At 52.2% G+C, this 20,037-nt stretch overlaps 1 protein-coding gene across 7 annotated transcripts; it reads left to right on the forward strand.

The window, feature by feature from the left end:
* Positions 1 to 179: 179 nt before the first annotated feature.
* FLOT2 (flotillin 2) lies at positions 180 to 19,660 on the forward strand. 7 transcript variants are annotated; one of them, XM_050981731.1, is made up of 12 exons: positions 180 to 323; positions 7,700 to 7,781; positions 9,745 to 9,813; positions 11,562 to 11,652; positions 15,467 to 15,590; positions 16,005 to 16,123; positions 16,536 to 16,649; positions 16,742 to 16,861; positions 17,245 to 17,459; positions 17,574 to 17,757; positions 17,897 to 18,046; positions 18,225 to 19,660. In XM_050981731.1, the coding sequence occupies exons 1-12, from the start codon at positions 275 to 277 to the stop codon at positions 18,261 to 18,263; spliced, it is 1,356 nt and encodes a 451-aa protein (XP_050837688.1). In that variant the 5' UTR covers positions 180 to 274; the 3' UTR covers positions 18,264 to 19,660. The 7 variants fall into 7 exon arrangements, with proteins under 7 accessions (XP_050837688.1, XP_050837685.1, XP_050837684.1 ...); XM_050981728.1 differs by lacking the exon at positions 11,562 to 11,652 and having other exon boundaries at positions 9,745 to 9,835; XM_050981727.1 differs by lacking the exon at positions 9,745 to 9,813.
* Positions 19,661 to 20,037: the final 377 nt, after the last annotated feature.

Consider the following 20,037-nt stretch of genomic DNA (forward strand, 5'->3'; position numbering starts at 1 on the left):
CGCACACTCACACACCCACACCCACACGCATCCCTTGCACACCCGCATTGTCACACTCGGTGCCTTGCACACTCAAGTCCCTCCCTTGCACACCGCGCATGCTCACGCCCCCGATGTTCTCCCCGCGCACGCGGTGCCCAACATGGCGGCGCACCCGGCCCGGCCCCGCCTCCGGGGTGTGGCACCGACCTCCCCAAGATGGCGGCGCCCGCGGGCCGCGCCCCCGCCGCGCGAGGCGCGGGGGCTTGTGGGGGCGGACGGCGGAGGGGCCGGCATGGGGAACTGCCACACGGTGGGGCCCAACGAGGCGCTGGTGGTGTCAGGTACGGAGGGGACAGAGGGGCTGCGGGGTGACATAGAGGGCACCCTCAGGGAGTTGGGGGTCTTGGCTGTGAGGGGGCTGTCAGGGGTTTGGTGGTTCCTGTCATGGGAGGATCCTGAGGGATTGGGGGGTCTCTAATGTGCTAGGAGGGGGCTTTGGGGGTCCTGGCTGAGAGGGAGCTCTCAGCTATTTGAGGGGTCTCGATCACTGGGGGGCTGGCAGGGGGTGTCTCTGTGATGGAGCCTTGTGGGAGAGGGAAGTCAGAGGTCCTGGCTGTGAGGGGACTCTCAGGGGTCCCTGTCAGGGGGGACACTGTCATGGAGAGAACCTGTGGGAGCTGGGGGGGGGGTGTCTCTGTGATGGGGTGTGCAAGGAGGGGGGAATTGAGGGGTCCTGGGACTCCAAGGGGTTCTAGGAGGATCCCTGTCATGGGGGGCCCTAAGTGATTTGGGAATAGACAGGGAGGTGGGAGATGCTGTAATGGAGCTGAGGCTCCGGGGTGGGGTCCCAGCAGCGCATAGCAGTGGGTGAGGTCCAGCCACAGCAGCAGCACCTCCAATGCTGCTGATTCCAGGTGATGTCAGGCACTGGCACCAGCAGAGCTCAGACAGGCTTTGGCTGGCATTGCCAGGAAGCCATCCTGTTCCTGGGGCAAGGTGCTGCACGTTTGTCCCTGCAATGCCCATCTTCATCCATCACATCCTGCTGCAGCTTCCTCACCAGAACATCACCTGGACACTCAGTGGTGCTGGCACTGGATGTAGGTGATGCCCACTGGACATGTGGAATGTCCCCAGCAGCTGACTGAGGTGACTGAGGTTAGGGTTAAACAAACCAGCAGTGAAATCCCCCATGTCTTCAACCTGTCGCTGCTTCAGTGCTGCTGAAGCTCCAGGCTGCACTTTGGCATGGACCAGGATTTGTGCAGACAGGATTATTATTAATTCATGATTGTTAGGTGGATTAATTATTGTTAGGTGATGCAAGGGCTGGGAGCTTCCTTCTGTGACAGACTGAGGCCAGCTAGAAGGTAATGAGCACAGGTAGAAAATGCATATGAACATCAAGGATGTGCCTCCAGTCACAGCTCTGCCATGCTCACAACTGTGTTATTGTGGTTTTGGAGCCAAAGCCTCCAGCAGGCTGTGGCTGATCTGTTATCAGTTCATCTCTCTTGGATGACAGACCTGTTACGGGAATTCTTGAGGAGATGCCAGGAGCAGGCTGCAGTTCTGGAAACAAATATACTCACTTTGCTGGTGGCTTCTAAGGAGTTGCAAACCCCACCCAGCAGCTGCCCAGAGCAACAGTATTCCTTGCAGTTCTCCTGGTCTGCAGTTCCCAGTGGGATCCACAGCTGATGCTGTGCTTCCCTCCAAAGGGAGCCCTGTCAGAACTGTCACTGCTTGGTGAAATGCCACATTCATGAGAAGACTGAGAAGCTGTGCTCCAGGTGTGCAGGGATGCCCTTTAGTCTCAAAGCTTGGGCTTGCTTCTCTGGCGTTTACAGCTTCCAGGATGAGCCAGCAGGAATTTGTGGCATCTGCTTGCAGTTCCAGGCGTGGTGCTTTTCCAGGAGCAGCGAGCCCAGGACAGTCCTCAAAGTGCAGCTGTGTTTTGGGAAGGGAGCAGAGATCACCCGCGTTCTGCCACTTGGGTTTGGAGCTGCCACCAGGCTGGTTTTCCTCAGCTGCTGCCCAGTGTATTCTGCAGATACTTGTTGCATCCTGAGGGCATCCACTGGGAGCTCTGCAGGGCCCTGCAGCTCCTCTGTGCCTGTGTGCATTAGTGAGAGGTTGTAGCTACAGGCCTTTGAAATTCCAGGAACTTGAGCCATGTTCCTCCTGGGAAAAGCAGGGAGGACCTCGTGGGCCAGCATTAATTTGTGTGATACTAAGTTGGATTTAGGGAGACAGGGAAAGGGAAGGAGAAACTAATAATAATTACCAATAAGCCAAAATAATATTAAATAAATTTTAGTTAAATTAATTTAAATAAACCAAATATTATTAGAGGCAGGCTTTTGGCATGCAGTCTTGAATTGTCATGTGGTAGTTATTTGAAAGACTTCACTTGGTGGGAGGGTTTTCTTTTTTTTTTTTTACTCAGCCTCTGCCCCTTGGCCTTTAGTCCTGGGCCTCCCATGGCATGGGGGTTTTTCTGATGAGCGTTGTTCTTTCTTTACACTTTCTTGTGAGACACTCGAGTTCTTCCAGTGCTCCAGAAGCAGCCAGCTGTGCCTTGGGAACGTGGAGCTTTGTAGCCTTATTTGGGAAGCTGCTTCCCAGGCACAGCTCAGCACTCTGCTGGCACTGCTGTCCCTCCCCTGCTGAGCAGCACCAACCTCCTTCTAAGAAACTGCACTGCTGATCGATCCATCAGTGAATTGTGGAGCCCAGGATTTGTAAGGAAGAGCCTTGATTCTCCCCAGACTGTGGGTCTGACTCTTCTGGGAGACTCCCTTGGTGCACCGTCTGGGGAGGCTTTGGCAGGAGCCTGGCACATCACTGAGCCCACTCTGAGCACAGCTGGAGCTGATGGAGTTTTGAGGGAGGTACACAGAGTACCTGTTCATCCCCACATCTGAATGTTCCCACCAGCCAAATGGGCTGTGAAGTGCTGGGTTTGGGTTACAGTCTGGTTAAATGCAGCTTTTGTGGCTAAGGTCCATCTGCTGATTTTAAGTACAGTGCTGTAATGTTTCCACAGTGTCACAATAAGGAAACCTGTATTTGTAGTTGCCATATTCATCTAACAGTTACCAAACAGTGTTGCCTAAATCTCTACAGCTGAAGCATTTTCCTTCTGGCTGGCAAGAGCTGCAGCAGAGCAGCTCTGAGGGGAACACCTGGAAATATGTGATGGGAGAAGTGGGCACAGCCCTCCCTGTTCCCGTGTCAGAACAAACTGCTACTTCAGCAAAAGTTTAGGGAGTGAAAGGAGGAAAAAAAATCGGGAGAGTGCAACCCAGCCAACCCAACTTTATCTCCTAGGAGACTAGTGAGACAAGTATGTTGCTTGTAACACCTACAAGAAGACAAGTAGAGGTATTTACCATGTTCAGCTAATCTGATTCCTCCTCAGGTGAGCAGAAATCAGCTTGAGGAATATGCTGCAGCCCAGTTTCTCAAATTTTAGTTTAGTGCAACACCCTTTGGGGCTCCTTGATGTCTGTCAAGGAAGAGCTAGCAGTTAATTCTAGTCTTGTGCAGACATTTCCTGCTTCATGCCAGAAGTCAGGAGTGTGTAACCCTTCCAGGGCTGCTCTAAGCTCTTCCATCCTGTTACTGCATCCCTCTTAGCCCTTCAAGAACTGCTCATGTGCTATTTTCATGTTACTTTTCTAAGTTGAAAGCCTGAAATAAGGATTTCTTGAGGTTCTTGAAGCCGTTCCTGCAAGAGACTTACAGTCCACAGTGCAAGAAGGAACTGGTTTCTCAGATATTATGAAACTAATATGAAACTGCCTGGAAGACCATTGCCAGGAAACTTGACAGTAGCTCACTGTTCAACTGAAAGAATTTATCAAGTAAGTTCCTTGTTTTGGCTTGGATAATGGAATCGACAATGTGCTTATTGAATTTGCAGACTGAGCTGGGAATGGGTTCGAGAGCTTTGAAGAGCTGGATCAGGATCAAAACAAACTCTGGAGATTGACCCAATGAGCTGAACAAAACCCAGTGCAGTTCTGGAAGGAGAAATGTAGAAGATACATTTAGGTGAGAAGAGTCTATTGCATGAAAATGGAGCGAGAAGGTCCAGGCCATGTCCTGTGGAAAGATGTGGTGGGCAGCAAGAGCCACCTGAACCCTCACACTGATGCTGTAATTCCAGTTCTTCAGCCTTTAAAGAAATAGGAGCTTGTGGGAAGGAGCAGGCAGCTTCAGCTGGGTCCCAGGAGGTTTTGCCCTATGTTCATACAGTTCATCCAGTTCAAACTGTTTTCCAGGGTTGTGTTTGGGGTGTCCCACCTCTTGCACCAGGCAAGCCATGCAGGAAGTTTGCAGTGGCACTGGTGGTCACCTGCCAGGTTTAACTGAGTGCTCCTGCAGATTCGGGTTTGTCATTTTGGCAAGCCAAAATTCTTTCCCCACAGTTGGTTTCTCACTCCTTGTGATACTCAGGGGTTGCTGTGAGTGCAGCGTTGCAGCTGGTCTCAAGTCATGAGTGCTCAGAAGGGCCCTTACCCAGCTCATCTGGGATCTTTCCTTCTCAGGAGGTGCTTCTTCACCTCTTTGAATGTGGTGGAGCTCAAGGTTTCCCTTGTCATGTGCTTGTTAAATCTCCAGGACTTGCAGACTACGCTTTGGAAAGGAGGAGGTGGACAATAGCCCCAAACCTTTCCTTTTGGTTTCCAAAAGGAATTTTGGGATAGTATCTCAGTGATTTTGTTGTGTAGCTTCATTGTTATTTGTCTTCTCTGAGTTGCTGTTTATGAGATGAGTTATTAAACGTGTCTTTAAACTCACTCTATAGCCTTGTTTCTCATTAAGTCATTTTCATATAAATCACATCCAGAGGAAGATAGCCAGTGTAATCTGCTTTCATCTGCTGCAGTGACCATCAGAGCTGTTTATGGATTCAACTCAGAACCCTGTACCTTTTCTGCATGTGAACAAAACTTAATTTATACTCACAGCAAGGCCTAAGAACCAGACACTGACTGTAGTCTGGGCCCTGCTCTAGGATGGGATTTTCTTTATGCATGCTTTTGCCTTCCTCTGTCTCTGCATTATCTTTCGTCAGTAACTGTTTTCAATTACTAACTTTTTCCTGGTCTGTCTGGACTCAGCAGCCTGTTTACCATGACCTGATTTTGGAAAGCTCACCACTTCCTGCCGGAGAGGTAACTCAGCGCCCGAGTTACCTGGGAGAGCAAACAACACAGAGCTTGTTCAGATCATCCCAGCTTTGATGTTTTGAGCCCTGTGTCCCCAAAACTGTTGAGGCTCATGTTCTTCCTTGCTCACTTCCTGCATCTGCTGAGAGCTCTTTTTATCTACCAACCCCCAAGCGATTAATCTTATTTCATAATTAAAAAAAAACCCCAAACAAACAGACAACGTGCTTTCTCCTGGCTCTGGGAATTCTTGCTTGAACATGGGAGCCCTTCATTGGGAAGAGGCCAAGCTGGCTGGCAGCTCCCTGGCTATGAATCCTCCATTTGTGGCCCTGCACACTGCCCCGGAAGAGGCACGGTGGATGTTTGTGGAAGCCACTGTGAGACCCAGTCTGCTGGAACAGTGGGCGTATTATAGCTGGGAAAGGCAATTTCTCTGCCAAATCTCATTGTGCAAGAGGGTTTATTCTTTAGTCTTGCAAAGATTTTGCTTTGTTGGTTCCTTTTTCACTTGCTGCCTGAGAATTGAGAAAGAGGCGGCAGGACTGCCATGGAAAATGAGCCTTCAGCTCCTCAGCCTTGCCAGGACGGAGCTCTGCTGCGCTCAGACGTCCAGCATGCGTGAAAGCAGCTGGCTGGCATCCCACTCCTCCTTAATGTGTTAGTTTTCCCTGGTTTTTCTAGGCTTTGAACAGTTTTTGACATATAATCTAGCTCAGTAGACCGTGCTCTGCAGCTGTGTTGTGTAGCACCAGGACCAAATGTGGAGCTCATTTTGTGTGTGATACTAAATAAGGTATTTCCTTGCATTTCCTACAGAAGAAGAGGAACATCTGTGTGGAGAGGCACTTTCCTGTAACAATGGTGGGTTTAGGGTGCAGAGCTTTCTCAGGATATTATTAAGAATAAATTAACAGAGGTTCAGTAAAGACCACATAGACCCTGGGAAATAAAATACCTTTCCATGTGGTGCTGCTTTTCCTGAGTGCCAGGAACACCTCCCTTCCTGTTCTTGGAAAACAAGGGCCTGGCTGAAAGGCTGAGCTAACCAGGCTGACGCCCTCCAAGAAATGTTAAAGGCATTGTGGTTTCTGCAGGATGTTGTATCATCAGCTTCTGTAACGCTTGCCTGGCTGAAATCCCCTTCCAGCTACAGGAAAAAGCTATCCAAAGGCTGGCTCAGAGGTGACAGGAGAATATTCCTCTAGGCTGTGCAACACAGGAGATCTCAAAAAGTGTGTGAAGCCTTTTCCCATTTGTGTTTAATTCTTACTGAAATGCAAGGGTGAAGAATTGTAGATGGGACAGATCTGCTGGTTTGTCAACCACTGCATGGAAGCCAGTGAAGCAGGCAGTGTGTGGCCAGTGTCTGGAAGCAGACAGTGTTTGGAAGTAGGCAGAAGATGGCTAAATGACAGGGAACTGGAGCAAGAGGAGCAAGAAGAGGAGGAGAACAAGGAGGACAGAGTCCCCTCCTGCAGTCAGAGGGCCCTGCAGGCATGCTGGCCTGGATGTATGCTGCTTCTGCTCTTCATTTTGACCTATGCAAACAATACTGGTCATTCCTCTTGAAAGGACTGCTGGCTTCATCCTTGTCTCTTTCCCCTCCCACAATCCAAAGCTCTCAGAGCCACTCTGTTTTCTGCTTTTCTGCTCTTCCTCTGCGCCGGCTCTGTCTTGCCTGCAGAGATCTGTCCCGCAGGGCTGGAACTGGCTGTTGCTCTGTTTGCACAGCACTTGCCTTGCTGAGGCCCTCGGGCACTGCTGTAGTAAGAGTGATTATGGAGAGCAGCTGAGAGAGGGAATTCTGGCTCGATCTGCCTTAGAGTCAGCAGCTCCCAGCCCTGGTCTGAGCCAGGGAACTGCAGAGTTCCTCCCTTCCCAGCCATGAATCTGATCACTGGCAGGGGGCTCTCTTGAAAGGCAGCAGGTGTCTTGTTCTTTAAATCAAAGATAGGAAAATCCAGACAGCATCTTCTGGTTTCACCAGGATCAAATCTGAAATGTGTCAGAAGAGTTCTGGAGGCTGCCTGAACCTTGGGCACATCCAACTCTGAGATGGACCATCAAAGCATCAGACACTGTGCTACTTGCACAAGCCAGAATTAGAAAGTGGTTTTTGGGAGCTCAAAGGTTCTTCTCTCACAATGCTGATTTCAGAGCTTCTGTAGGAATTTAAGGATGGTGTGAGGGAAAGGAGGTGGATTTCTTATGTGGCTTTCCAAAGCAATTGACATCACAGTTGAAGATACTGATATTGATTCTGGTTGCTAAAAGGGCTGAACAAAACTAAAATAAAGCCCTGGTTTGGCATACAGTCCTTTTCTGTGTGTTACTGTTGGTCACAGTGAATTATACAAATACTATTTTCCAACTTTATAAGACAATTCCAAAAAAGGTTGCCTTGGGAAAACTGCCATGTGAAGGCCATGGAGAGGAGGAAGAGTAAGAACTCCTCTTCCTGTAAGTTACTCCCTGTCCAAGAGCACGTGTATGTGTGTAATCCTGATGTCTCTGTGCTCTCTGCTGTGCTGCAGGTGGCTGCTGTGGCTCTGATGAGAAGCAATATGTGTATGGAGGCTGGGCCTGGGCTTGGTGGTGCATTACTGACACCCAAAGGTAAGGAGACCCCTGTTCTTTGTGGGCTTTTGGAGTGGGAATTTGGCAAAATCATCCCAGTGAGGCTGTCAGCAGTATTTTTAGGAGCACTGGATCAGGCACTGTGTATGAAAACAGGGATGAGCATCAGGAGTTCTTTGCTGGCTGTTGGCATGGGGACAGCTGGGTGCCACAGTGCAAAAGACACACACAAAAAAAGAAATCACATGCTTTCAGCTGGAGTGCTTTTCAAACAGCCTCTGTGTCCACAAGAGGAGCCAAGCTCTGCCCAGGATGGCCCAACCCCTCACCCAGTAACAAACCAGTTTGTGGCCTGCAGTGCACCAGTGCCCCCCTCTGCTCCTCAAGTCCCTCTTTGTAAAGATCTGCTGACTGCTGTCACCTTGGGAGCAGACTGTTCCCATTTAAAACCACGGGATTTCCTTTCTCTCCCTTTCCTCAGTTGTGGATTTTGCTTGCTGCTGCTTACAGTCTGGTCTCTGAGCTGACATGCTGTGGTAGTGCTGCTGTCCTGCTAACACAGCTCTTTGTGTCTAGGATCTGTAGGAATGCTCCCTCCCAAAACATCCCTCATGTTCACTGATACAGGTTTCCTCCATCTGTGTGAAAAAATTAACAGGGGAAAGGATAAAGACGTGACTTTTGAGTTTTACACTGGTGGCCAGAGGTTGCAGTTAACCCTTACAGCCTCTTCCAACCTCTTTTCCCTGTACCTCACCAGCAAAGTGAGCATGTGGCTGCCCTCACTCTGCACATGATGGGAGGTGGGAGAGGAAGGAAAAGCTCAGCTTGTGGGCTCAGTGTTTAAGGGCTGCATTTGAGCCAGACAAGCTTCATTCCCAAATTTTTTTGAGACATCTTGTTGGGAGAACCGTTAATTGAGCAAATGGTTCTTGCTTCTCTTCTTCTGAGAAGCAGTGCAGGACCTTGACCCGCCCAGTGCAGAAGATCAGATACATTTGGGAGGCTGGTTTATTAAGGATAGGCTGAAGCCAGGGCCAAGAGCTGGAGTGCCAGGAATGAGCTGTTATATGATAGAGGTCTGGGCCTCATTTAGCAAATGGGGCTCTTGACAGGAATTCCAGCATCCAAACAAACCTTTTACTTTAAAATCCATACCAGTTCATGCCATGGGATGTGGGGCTTAATTCTCCTTTCTTGCATGCTGTAAACTGTGCCCCAGATGGAGCCTGCTGCATTAACATGAAGAGTGAGACAGATTTCCTTCTCTGAAATTAGGACATTTTTTCTGGAACTGCCAGTGCTGCAAGCAAGAGAGACAGGAGCAATTGTGTTGCTGTCAGCGGCATCCCGCCAGGTAGCATTAACCTGGGAACAAAAGGAACAGTTAGAACTGGCAGGGTGCTGGGCACTTATCCTGCTGCAACCTTGAGCACTGGGGAAAAACAAGGGGAAAAAATGCTGTCCCTGTTTAGGGGTCAGAAATAAAAGCAGTGAGAGAGACAGTGTGGTCTAATATGCCTCTGGGGAAGCCAAATGGTGTTAATTCAGCTTCCCAGGACAGCACTTGGAAGCAGCTTCTCTCCTCAATGCCTCAGCCAGGGGTGGGTAGCCAGGTCCCTGGTGTTTTCATTTATCTGTCCTCTCTTAAATACTGACATAGAAGCATCTAAATTATTACCAAAAGAAATTTTTCTGTGTGCAAAGATTACTTCAACAGAGAACTCCAGCTGACACCAGGATGGCACAGTTTTGTGTGCAGGGTGGGGATGAGCCCCCAGCATGTTTATCCTCATTAAAAGGAACTGCTGGATGCTGTAAACTCCCTCCCATGACCAGGGAAGCTGATTATGGAGCCCTGGGAGCAGGCAGTGGGAGAGAGGCAAACTGACCAGGGAAAAGCTGAAACCTGAAAGTCTCGTCTATCCTTTGCAAGGAGTGTCTTACTCTCTGGTAACTGCTCTGTGTATTTGCTGTCCTACCCTTACTCCTCCCTGCTCAGAGTGTCTTTGGAGGTTTTGACCATCCTCTGTCGCTGCGAGAATGTTGAGACGTCGGAGGGGGTCCCCCTGTACGTAACAGGGGTTGCACAGGTAATAATCCTCCAGCTTGCTAACACACTGTCTGACTGTTTATTTAGTTTTCAGCAGCAGCAGCAGCAGCAGGATAAGATAAAAACTAATGGTTTTCTAATGGGACAGCTGAAATCTCCATACTCTCCTCTCCTTCCCCTTCTCCAGCACTTGCTCTGTGGCACTCCACAGTTCATAGGTAATGCAGACAGGTACATTCCTGGCAAATTCCAAATTCAGCATTGCTGTGCCTAACATTTGCTCCTGCTGTAACCCTTTCCTTGCCAGCAGTGTCTCCACTGGAGGCTCTCTTGGGGGAGAGCAGAAGGGCATCTGGAGGCACACTTTTGTGTGGAGGCACAAGCAGGCCAGGTTGGATTCTGTACAGGATTTGGGACAGGTGGGAAGGCAGATTTTGTGCCATTTCAAAATTGCAACTGTGCCTGGCTCTGCAGTGTTGGCTATGGATTCCCACTCGGCCTTTCTTCCTCCACATGGAGACACTGCCCGTTTTGGATGTTGTCACCTTTGAAAATACAGCACAGAGACCTCAGATGAGTTGCAGCTCACAGGACTGGCATTATGAACCAGTAATGACTAAATACCCCTGTGAACAGAACTAAGAAGCAGCACAGTTTGGAAATTAAATTCCAAGTCTAGATTAGGCCTTCAGAAGGCTGAAATCCTGCAGTATCTGATTAAAGCTGTGAACACATGGCAAAAAATGCCTGTGCATGTCCTGGACAGTGGGATGTGTTTTATCAGCTCCCAGTTTGCGTGCCAGTTTAATTAGGACAGTGGCCAAGGCAGGCAGAACTTGCAGGATGGGTTTCAGCACTTCCAGCCAATCCTGGAGCAACTCAGCGTGCACACAGCAGCTCAGGGCAGCCCCTTCATGGTTCAGATGTTTGACCTGATGTTCACTGACACAAACTCTCTGCCCCGTGGCTCCCTGTCCTGACTCCCAACATCTTTCTGGCTCGTTATGGCTGATACAGGAGCCAGGCTTGGCTTCCTTGAACCTGCCACAGCCCAAGATGTCCCTTGTTTTACCATATTGTGACCTGTCTGCAGATTCCTGGGACTGGCCAAAGTACCTCAAGCCCACCTGGGGTGACTGAGGCAGCTCTGGAGCTGCAGGATCTGTTCCTGGGTGCCTGATGCTCTACAGGTGCAGCCATAAAGAGCTGGAGACTCATTTCCATCTTTGGGTCACGGGACACTGGAAAAATAGAGGGAGAGATGAACCAGGTCAGGGGGTAGGTGTGTGGTAGGGCTAACCCAGGCCTTCTTCAGCATCACTGTCAGGTTCTGCCAAGCACCAGCACTCATGTGAGGTGGGTGGGAGCATCCCTGTTCTGTTCTGTGCTTTCAAACCAGTGACACCACTCCGTGCTGCATTGGACAGCAGGCACAATGAGCCTCTGACAGAGAGTCCTTTGGGCTCCCAATGCTGCAGCTTCTGGCTCCTCACTAACCCAGCAGGAGGGAAAGGGCCACAGGATAATTTCCAGACTGGATTCCAACCTTTGCTGATAAATTACCTTTAAACACTATCTGAAAATCTATTTCTTGGCCACAATGCCCTGTCTGTCTCCAGTCACAGACGTGGTTCCTTGGCTGCATTCTGTGCCTGCCTTGCATTACCTGTGATGAGTGCAGCAGGTAGCCCGGGGCAGGAGATGCAAAGGGAAGAGCTGAGTGTGTGTAACCTGGAAACGTGCAAACATTTTACGTTTTTTGGCAGGATTTCCCTAGAGATAATGACGTTACAGCCCAGGTGTGAGGACGTAGAGACGGCGGAGGGGGTAGCTATAACTGTCACAGGTGTGGCACAGGTACAGTAACTCCAAAACATCATTTCAGGAATGCATGTCTCTAACTTACCTCTGATTTTCCTCTGGAGAGGTTGCTGTTGTCCAGGGAGAGAAGCCAGCTGTTCTGGAATAAATCTTTGTACCAAATCACGTTGTCTTTGGTGGTACAAACACGCTCCAGCATGTTCCATGTGGTGAAGGAGGTTGTGACTTCTCCTTCTCTCCCCAGAATAATTATTTTCTGGTGTCTCATTTGCCCACGTGGCAAATGAGGTGTGTAGGGGTGACTTGTGTTTTTGGAATGCTGATGTGCTATGGTGCCCTTGGAGCTGTATTTGACCCCACAGGACTGACCCATAACCTCCTGAGATGGTATGGAGCATTATATTCTTTGGATTGTTATTGTTAGCACATGGGCCTTGTAATTCTTCATGGTGAGTTAAAGCTTGAAAAAAAGAATTTACTCCCTCCGGGCACTAAAACTGGCGTGTAAAATTTTTGGCTGGAATTGAATTTTTATTCTCTACAGCTTTCTTCAAATGTAAGAACCTGCTTTTTCTGCTTGTGGCAGCACACCAAAACCCTGCACTTCTTGGAGTCTGAGGTCTGCTGTCCTGGTACAGCCTGTCCTTGGGGCCAGGTCCTGCCCTGGGGAGGATGCTGGGAGGGAATTGTTAGTTTTTGAGGGAATTTGGCTCCTCCAATAGGCAGCTGGATGCTGTGATTGAAAATTGTTCCTGACAGCTCATTCTGCAATGGGGTATACAAACCAAGAGTGGCTCTCAGTGCACACAGGGCTGTGGTCACTGTGTGTGCACGTGTGTTGTCACAGGACAAGTGGCTGCCACATTCCCCATGGGGAGCTTTGGAGCCAAAGGGAGCTGCTGAGTAAAAATCCCTCGTGGACCCAGCATCCTTGGTTTCTATTTTTCAGTACTTTATAGCCATCTTTCACTTAGTTTCCAGTTCTTGATATCCATTTAGCTGCTAAGGTGTCACATAACCCCAATGGTCTTTGCATGGTTGGCAAAAATGTGTGCATCCATGTCTCCCTTCACACTCTTTTCCTAAATCTGTGGGGTTTTCCTCCTATATTTGGTGTTTCTTTGAAGCCAGCATTCCCTTTTGTCCTAGTTTTGGGAAAAACTAGTCTTTCTGCAAAAAAAGTCTGGTAGCAGAGGGCTGGATCACCAGGTGCCTTGATTTAAAAATGCAGACCCCAGTTCATCTCATTCATGTTATTCTCTCTTCTCACTCTTCATTTTTTCCACTGACAGTTAATTTTAAAGCTGTGATCCAAGGAATTGCCACACAGAAATCAGCCTCAAGCCTGTTGGGGATGTGCATGGCAGAGATTACCTTAATTCTGCAGAAGCATTTTTTGAGGCAAACGTTTTTCTTTTAAGGGCTTGAGCAAAAAAAAAAAAAAAAAAGGGAAAAAACCCCAAACAAATTACTCCTAGAGAAACAGCTTTTAAAGTGTTTTCTGCAGTGATAGAAGTGCTTAATATGCATAAGGATGCTGTTCTTTTCTTGAGGAGGGGTGTAGTAGCCTCCTTCCCATTTTGGCTGGGTGCTGGGATGCTGCTCCCTTAGGCCATGCTGGGCTCTATATCCTTGTGCAGCATTTTCCTGAGCCTCCAGCTAATTGGATTCTCTGTGCTCACCCCTCACTGCGAGTGCAGCTGGCTGGAGCAGGGTGTGGTGGCATCGATCCTGCACAGGGGATTGCTGGATGGAGGCTCTCTGATCCCCTGCCAGCCGAGGGCTCTCCCTCTGATGGCAATGACATTTGAGTGTCGCAGTGCCCTGCCTGAAACCCTGCAAAACACGCTGAGCACCAATTGCTCAACTCTGCTTTCTTTTGTGCAGCCTTTGCTTTGGAGGTTGGGATCTGTATTCCATGCAGAGCCAGGCTCCCATGGGCTGGCCAGAGCTCAGCAGTGGAGGCTGGCTGGCTTTATCCAGAGGCTGAATCATTCCTTGCTCCTAAGTACCACAGGGATTCTCCTAATGAACATCCTGCCCTGTGCTCTGTCCTCCCCACAGCCCCCGAGGGTGGGGGTTGTTTGGAGAGGTGGAATTGCTGGCAGATGCTCACCATAAATGTCGCTGCTGAGTCTAATTGCTTTTGATACTTGCAAAAATCTCCTATTTGCTGTGAGAGGAGCCTCGTGCAGGGCTCACACTCCTGGGTGCAGCTCCAGAGCAGCTCTCCCAACTCCCCCTTGTGTGGGAAGAGCACACTGCTGGCCTGGGGTGTAGGGACAAGAAAAACCACTGTGGAATTGGCCCTGAAATGACCCCAAGAGGCTTTGGGGACAATGCAGAAGAGAATTGCCATGCTTGCCTGAGGTTATTTGACATTTTGACTGGGGGACCCAGTCTGGGAAGCAGCAGTAGGAAACAGGCTCAGCCTGGGTTGGTGTTTTTCCATTACAATGGGCAGGGTTGTGGCAGGTGAGTTTTGGCCAGCTCACTCTGTCTAGCATGGCCCACCTCCTGTCCCCTTGGAAGATGACAGTCAGTCCCAGCTGTCCTGCTCTCTGGCAGTGCCTGGGCCAGGTGCTGCTGTTTGGCTCTGGAGAGATGATTTTGTGTGTGGGTGCTGTCAGACAAGACTCTCAAGAAAGAGCTGTGTTGCTTTTGCAGCTGAAAGTGCTAGAAGATATCAGGATGAGGTCTGTAGCCTGTGAATCTCTCAATAGTGTGCACTGGGACCCTCAGAGGGCTCCTGTACAGCATCTGTGCCTTAGAAGTCTCACAACCAGATCCAGCCAAGGTCCTTGGGGCAGGACTCAGGGTACCACCAGCTGCCATGGGAAAGGAGGCACTGCCCAGCCCAGCTGTGTCCATGAGAGGGTGCTGTAGGATCCAGAAAGCTGTGTGACTGCTCTGACCTGCTCCTTCTCTGGTGCTGCCAGGCTCAGAATGTCCCTGTGCCCTTTGCCTGAGCCCTCAGACTGGACATGGCCACCAGGAGCTGTTGTCTTGGTGGATTGCACCCCTCACAGCTGGGTGCTGTAGGCAGAGATCTCCACTGCCTAACACACCCCATATGGATTTATAACTCACTGTGCCTTTAAAAAGCAGCCCCATGACCAGCAAGACCATCCTAAGACCCTGGCTTGGCTGGAATGGAGGCACTTTTAGGCCTGGCTCTGGAGAAAGGGAGGTGAAAACATTGCTGGGGTGGCTGTGTCCCAGCTATGGGGATTGTCACAAGAGTGACCATGTGGAGCAGAACAGCCAAGTCCTGACCATGGCACATTGGGGTCATTGCAAAGGATGTCTGGGAGCTCCCAGCTACAGCAGGACAAACCAGTGGCCTTATTGTCTCATCCCTCCTTCTAGGGAGCTCTGAATGGAACCCCTGTTCCCAAGCTGCTCCTTGGGCATGTCAGACTCTTTCTCATTCTTTTTCTTTTCAGGGGTCAGAGTGAAAGAGGAGGAAGAGGAAGGTAACAAAATGGGTTTTGGCCAGGGCTGGTTAATACCCAGCTTTCCTCTGACTCTGGTGCAGCGACTGAAGTGCTGTTTCAGGGGTTTTTGTAGGGTTTCTGTAAATTGGGTCAGGTAGGGCCAGGCTCTGTCCCCACTGCTGAGCAGCTCCACACTGAGCTGCTGTGGGGTTTGGGCAGCAGCACAGGGAGCAGGGGCTCTCTGGCTGGTCCAGTGGCCTGGCTCAGTATGGGGACAGCTCAGTGTGGTCCCTTGGTAGCACGGGGGGCCTGGGAGCCTGGTGGTGGTACTGCTGCTTCTGCTGCTGCTGCTGGGTGCCTGCACCTCCTGGACAGGCACCTTCACTCCCTCTGGTTCTGTCTCCTGTCTCTAGGTGAAGATAATGACCGAGAAGGAGCTCCTGGCTGTGGCCTGTGAGCAGTTCTTGGGGAAGAACGTGCAGGAAGTGAAGAACGTGGTCCTGCAGACTCTGGAGGGACACCTGCGCTCCATCCTAGGTATGGAGGGGCTCATCCCCTGGAGGCATCTCAAGTGGCTTTGTCCCCTCTCAGCTGGCTTGTCCCAGCAGTATCGCTGCCACCACACAGCCACACGGGACCTTCCTGTGCTGCCTGCAGAGGTGGCATCTCCCCTGCAGCAGCTCCCTCTGCGTGGCTGGGCCTTGTGATAAATGAGTTTTCGGTGCCTGCAGTGAGAGATGTCTGAGTCCCCAAGGGCCACAGGTAGCACATGTGGGTGGTGGTTGCACTTGTGAGACTGAGATGCTTGCTGCCTCTGCTGTGGCAGAGGATTACGCCCTTGTGCCCCGGCCTGAAGAGATTAGGGACAACAAGGATGTTGCTGAGCTTAGCCCCACATTTTTGTGTGTTACCTGTTCCAAATAAAGTGCTTCACCTTCCTCCCCTCTGCAGGTACCCTGACAGTGGAGCAGATCTACCAGGACAGGGACCAGTTTGCCAAGCTGGTGCGGGAGGTGGCAGCTCCCGACGTGGGTCGCATGGGGATCGAGATCCTGAGTTTCACCATCAAGGTATGCCCAGATGTTGGGCACTGCTCTAGACAGAGCTGTAGGAGCAGCAGGAGAGAACCTAGCCCTGACCCCCCTGCTGCAGCTGGAAGGCTCAGGCTGACAGCCTGTCCCAGCCCTCCGGGAGTTTCCATGACAGCCGCCACAGCATGTCCTGTATCCAGGCAGCTGGGCCAAGAGCACCCGGGTAGCTGCCTCTGTAAACAGGCTCGTGGAGAGAGCTGGCTGATAACCCAGCCTCCTGGGAGTGAGGGAAGATGTCGGGATGGCCTTCTTCTCACTGCCCTCCCTGTTTGTTTGGAGCAGCTGTCATGACGTGTTCTGACCCTGGCCTGACCACACTGAGCTTCAGTGGGAAAGGGAGCAAGATGGAGTCACTCATTTGAAGTGGTTATGACTTATCTCCCCTCCCCAGGATGTCTATGATAAAGTGGATTACCTGAGCTCCCTGGGGAAGACTCAGATTGCAGCTGTCCAAAGGGATGCAGACATTGGAGTGGCAGAAGCCGAGCGGGATGCTGGCATTCGGGTGAGTCTGGAGACGTGCTGAGCTTCCCTGGAGCAGCCTTTTCTGCTCCAACTGCATGCCCTGAAGCTCTGCTCTCTGTTCCCTCTCTGCAGGAGGCAGAGTGCAAGAAAGAAATGCTGGATGTCAAGTTCATGGCAGATACCAAAATAGCAGATTCCAAACGGGCTTTTGAGTTGCAGAAAGCTGCCTTCACTGAGGAGGTCAACATTAAGGTGAGAGTATCCCACACCCCACTGCTGTTCCCTGGAGGGTCTGTGGTGGTGTTGGTGGCTCTGGGACTTGTCAGCTTCCTCCTCCTGCGTCTGTTAGGAGAGCTGGAGGTGGAGAACCCGAGTCTGTGTGTCACTGTGAGCTTGCAGCAGATTCCTCTCCTGTTTGCAGCAATTCAGTGGCACTTGCAGAACAGGAAAGGATTGGGAGGGTTGAACATGGAGCTGATTGGGCTTAAGTGCTGTGGGAAGAGCAACACTGAGGATTGGGATGTCACCACTGGGAAAAGGTTCAATAGCAGGAGTCGTGTCTGGTTTTGGGGTCCTTATGTCTGCGTACCCGAGTTCATGGCCCTGACCCCTCTTCTGCTCTCCCCCATGTGCAGACTGCTGAGGCCCAGCTGGCCTACGAGCTCCAGAGCGCCCGGGAGCAGCAGAAGATCCGTCAGGAGGAGATCGAGATCGAGGTGGTGGAGCGCAAGAAGCAGATTGAGGTGGAGGAGAAGGAGGTGGTGAGGATGGAGAAGGAGCTGACGGCCACCGTGAAGCAGCCGGCCGAGGCCGAGGCCTATCGCATCCAGCAGATCGCCGAGGGCGAGAAGTGAGTGAGCCCTGCCCTGGGCTGGGCAGGAGGGGCACAGTGCTGCCCTGAGCCCCAGCTCCTGGGCTCTCTGCAGGGATCCGGGCTGCTGCAGGGCTGCATTTCCCTTGCCAGGGTGAAGCAAATCCTCCTGGCTCAGGCGGAGGCAGAGAAGATCCGCAAGATCGGAGAGGCCGAGGCTTTTGTGATCGAGGCCGTCGGGATGGCGGAGGCTGAGGGGCTGAAGCTGAAAGCAGAAGCGCTCCAGAAATATGGAGAAGCTGCCCAGCTGGCTCTAGTGCTGGATGCACTGCCTGAGGTGAGGAGGGGGCAGCTTTCCCCTGCTCCAGGTGAGCTGGGGGCGCTCCCAGACTGGGCTAGGTCTCCTGGGGGCACAGGACCTTTCCCAGTGAGCTGCTGAGTAGTTCCTTGACTCTCTGGTCTGCCTGCTTCCCCAGATCGCTGCCAAAGTGTCTGCTCCCCTGTCCAAAGTGGATGAGATCGTTATTCTCAGTGGAGAGAAAGGCAGCACCATGTCTGATGTGAACCGTCTCCTGGCTGAGATCCCCAACTCCGTGCGTGCCATCACTGGTGTGGATCTCACAAAGGTGAGCTGGGCACTGGCAGCTGGCAATGCCAGCTGCTCTAAGGGCACAGAGATTTGCCTGGAAGCTTTCAGCCTTCCAGGGAGCCTCTCCTTCCCCAGCCCTGACCACCACAGAGAGCAGGCAGTGCCCTGCCTCCCTCTCCTGCAGCCCTAACAGCTTCTCTCTTCCCCTCCTACAGCTTCCTCTGTTCCAGAAAGCCACTGAGGCCAAGGAATGAGGTTGGCCAACCCAAAGCTAGTGAAGATCACTCCCTGTTATGCACTCAGACATCAACTGCCTTCAACACATGGGAATTCCTTTTATATCAGACAATCTGAGTTTTGTTTGTAACTGGTGCCTTATTTTGTAGGGCCAGAAAGATGCATGTCCTGTCTGCTGCTCTTTTTATTCCAAAGCTGAGAGGATTTATTTTCTAATTAACTTTGTGTTGTCTCAGGCCAATCCCATCCCCAGTTATGACTGGCAGCTTCTCTGGTGTTGCAGTTCCTGTGCCTTGCTGTTCTCTGCCCTGGGGTGAGCACCTGGGACTTGGAATAGAGGTTTGGGATGGGGAGTTTTAGGAAGAGAACCAGGACCCCCCTCCCCTGGGCTCCTTGTCCTCTCTCAGTGACCCTCCTGGGCCCTGTCCCAGCCCTGCCTCTGCCCACAGCTGTCCCTGGGGTTAGCTCTCCCTGTCCCTGTGTCTCACCCCCAGGGCCCCCGCAGTGCCAGCAGCCCTACCCAGTCTGGGTGGGTGGCAGTCAGCCCCCCAAGGAAGGTGACAATCCAGCACTAGCAGTGGGTGCTGCCCTCTCCCGTGCTTGGGGAATTTTCCTGACAGGATCTGAAGCAGGGAGAGCTCCAGGGGCCAGAGGGAACCCAGCTCAGCCCTGGTAAGATCTCACCACATGAATACCAAAAAGTAGCGCTGTGCCAAAGCCACCCATCCCCTGAGAGGGCAGTGAAGCCACTGTGGCTGCCGTCCCCAGGTGCTGTGACCTTCCCAACCCCACAGCTGCTCAAGCAGAGTTGTGGTCAGAGGTGGGTGGGAGACCAGCAGGACACTGAGGTGGGGACAGGCTCCTCCAGCACAGCCTGTACAGCTGCCCCTGCCTCCCTCCCTCCCCCTGCCTCTTACGGCCAGTGGTTTTGCTGCCTTGTGACCATGTGAAGGAAATTGTCCCCCCTGTGTGCCTGTCCTCCCCACAGTGCCACCAGAGCCCTGTGCTGGCCCGTGCCCTTCCCAGCCTGTCCCAATGCCCGTGTTCAGTGTGGCTGGCACCGTTCAGTTTGTGCAGTCAGCCTGGCACTGCTGGCAGCAGGGGCTCTGGGGGTCCTGAACCCCCAGCTCGGTGCCCCCCCACCCCGTGCCACAGGGCTGCTGCAGGTCCCTCCCGGCGGTGTCCTTTGCCAGGAGTGACCCACGGCGGGTGCTGCGGGCCCCCCCCGTGCCCTCCGTGCCGCCGGGCGGGGGAGCGGCGTTATCAGCCCCCGGCCTGCGCTGGCCCCGGGGCGGCGGGCGCGGATCTGGCGCTGGCCGGGCAGGCGTGCCGGGCCGGGCCGGGCTCTATCTGCATGTGCCGCCACCCCGCTGCCGTGAGATAATCAACCCTTGAATAAACCCTTGTCACCTCCCGCTCGGCTCTGTCTCGTCTGTCCCGCCCCGGCTAGCCGGAGTGGCTTGGGCTGGCCGGGTGCTGCTGGCCCAGGGGACAAAGAGTGCGGGGAGGTGAGGTTCCAGCTCGGGCTGCTCCTCCAAGGCTCCTGGGAGCTGGTGGCTTCCCCGTGGTCACCGTGTCCCCACGGGCTCTGTGTCCCAGCCCTCCCTGGGGAAGAGCCTTGTCGTGCTCCCCCAGGGATGAGTGTGGAGCCAGGAGTGAGCCCTGCTGCATGGCCTGTGTGACCCTCGGCAGGGGCACCCCAAAGAGTGGCACCCCGGGTCTGCAGAAGGGCTGACACGTGCTGAAGGTGCTGTGTCACAGCAGCCAGGCTGGTGGCAGCTGCTCATGTCT

Source organism: Serinus canaria, chromosome 19 (genome assembly GCF_022539315.1).
Source record: "Serinus canaria isolate serCan28SL12 chromosome 19, serCan2020, whole genome shotgun sequence".
Classification (NCBI taxonomy): Eukaryota; Metazoa; Chordata; class Aves; order Passeriformes; family Fringillidae; genus Serinus; species Serinus canaria.

Coding starts and splice junctions, on each gene's coding strand:
- FLOT2 (XM_050981731.1), top strand. CDS start 275: ATGGGGAACTGCCACACGGTGGGGCCCAACGAGGCGCTGGTGGTGTCA. Junction 11,653..15,466: donor CTGTCACAGGTGTGGCACAG/GTACAGTAACTC, acceptor TCCTGTCTCTAG/GTGAAGATAATGACCGAGAA. Junction 16,650..16,741: donor AGCGGGATGCTGGCATTCGG/GTGAGTCTGGAG, acceptor CCCTCTCTGCAG/GAGGCAGAGTGCAAGAAAGA.